We start from the raw sequence: 2,500 nt of genomic DNA, 5'->3' as shown, positions 1-2,500 counted from the left end.
CACCTGCCAACACCATCACCCATACACTTCATCCATCTCCCACCTGACAACTTCAAACACCACCTGTCAACACCATCACCCATACACTTCATCCATCTCCCACCTGACACCTTCAAACACCACCTGCCAACACCATCACCCATACACTTCATCTCCCACCTGACAACTTCAAACACCACCTGCCAACACCATCACCCATACACTTCATCCATCTCCCACCTGACAACTTCAAACACCACCTGTCAACACCATCACCCATACACTTCATCCATCTCCCACCTGACAACTTCAAACACCACCTGCCAACACCATCACCCATACACTTCATCCATCTCCCACCTGACACCTTCAAACACCACCTGCCAACACCGTCACCCATACACTTCATCCATCTCCCACCTGACACCTTCAAACACCACCTGTCAACACCATCACCCATACACTTCATCTCCCACCTGACAACTTCAAACACCACCTGCCAACACCATCACCCATACACTTCATCCATCTCCCACCTGACAACTTCAAACACCACCTGTCAACACCATCACCCATACACTTCATCCATCTCCCACCTGACAACTTCAAACACCACCTGTCAACACCATCACCCATACACTTCATCCATCTCTCACCTGACACCTTCAAACACCACCTGCCAACACCATCACCCATACACTTCATCCATCTCCCACCTGACAACTTCAAACACCACCTGTCAACACCATCACCCATACACTTCATCCATCTCCCACCTGACACCTTCAAACACCACCTGCCAACACCATCACCCATACACTTCATCCATCTCCCACCTGACACCTTCAAACACCACCTGCCAACACCATCACCCATACACTTCATCCATCTCCCACCTGACACCTTCAAACACCACCTGCCAACACCATCACCCATACACTTCATCCATCTCCCACCTGACAACTTCAAACACCACCTGCCAACACCATCACCCATACACTTCATCTCCCACCTGACAACTTCAAACACCACCTGTCAACACCATCACCCATACACTTCATCTCCCACCTGACAACTTCAAACACCACCTGCCAACACCATCACCCATACACTTCATCCATCTCCCACCTGACACCTTCAAACACCACCTGCCAACACCATCACCCATACACTTCATCCATCTCCCACCTGACAACTTCAAACACCACCTGTCAACACCATCACCCATACACTTCATCCATCTCCCACCTGACAACTTCAAACACCACCTGTCAACACCATCACCCATACACTTCATCCATCTCCCACCTGACAACTTCAAACACCACCTGCCAACACCATCACCCATACACTTCATCCATCTCCCACCTGACAACTTCAAACACCACCTGTCAACACCATCACCCATACACTTCATCCATCTCTCACCTGACACCTTCAAACACCACCTGCCAACACCATCACCCATACACTTCATCTATCACCTCACAACTTCAAACACCACCTGCCAACACCATCACCCATACACTTCATCCATCTCCCACCTGACAACTTCAAAAAACCACCTGCCAACACCATCACCCATACACTTCATCCATCTCTCACCTGACAACTTCAAACACCACCTGCCAACACCATCACCCATACACTTCATCCATCTCTCACCTGACAACTTCAAACACCACCTGTCAACACCATCACCCATACACTTCATCCATCTCCCACCTGACAACTTCAAACACCACCTGCCAACACCATCACCCATACACTTCATCCATCTCTCACCTGACAACTTCAAACACCACCTGTCAACACCATCACCCATACACTTCATCCATCTCTCACCTGACAACTTCAAACACCACCTGCCAACAATATCATCTAAACAATCAACCATCTTCCAATCTGAGTTGGGTTGTTGTTGTTGTTTTTTTTATAGAATATATATTTCTTTAAACATCTGAAGTGCACATATCTTGAGAGAGCTAAATTTGGTGTATCTATTACCATCAAACAGAATAGGAAATAATAGATAAATATATAAAAAGACTTTTTGTCTCATTTTTTTCTCTTGAAATTTGAAATGATACACACACCCACACACACATACACATGCACCACCGTCACCACCCAACAAACATGCACGTGTGCACACACACACACACACACACACACACACACACCCACCCCCCTCTAAACATACACACACACACACACACACACACACACACACACACACACACACACACACACACACACACACAAAGGCACAAACACACACAAAGACACACACACACACACCACACGCACACAAAGACACACACACAAAGACACACACACAAAGACACACACACACACACACACACAACCACACACACGCACACTACACACACACACAAAGACACACACAGACAGACACACACACACAGACACACACACACACACACACCCAACAACACACACACACACACACACACACACACACACCCCAACCCACATGGCTGTATCCAGTGAAGGTGGA

The 2,500-nt window shown here is 47.6% G+C and overlaps 1 protein-coding gene across 1 annotated transcript in view; it reads right to left on the bottom strand.

Annotated features, from left to right (window-relative positions):
* LOC143301555 (MAM and LDL-receptor class A domain-containing protein 2-like) overlaps positions 1–2,500 on the bottom strand; it is a 247,425-nt gene that overhangs the window by 150,295 nt on the left and 94,630 nt on the right. Inside the window, exon 62 of the mRNA XM_076615934.1 lies at positions 2,477–2,500. This exon is cut by the window's right edge and continues 239 nt beyond it. Within this exon, the coding sequence (XP_076472049.1) occupies positions 2,477–2,500 (24 nt within the window). The remainder of the gene's footprint in view (positions 1–2,476) is intronic.

This window comes from Babylonia areolata, chromosome 27 (genome assembly GCF_041734735.1).
Source record: "Babylonia areolata isolate BAREFJ2019XMU chromosome 27, ASM4173473v1, whole genome shotgun sequence".
Taxonomy (NCBI): Eukaryota; Metazoa; Mollusca; class Gastropoda; order Neogastropoda; family Buccinidae; genus Babylonia; species Babylonia areolata.
Note: the sequence above shows the minus strand (reverse complement) of the source record. Positions and strands in the feature narration are given on the sequence as shown.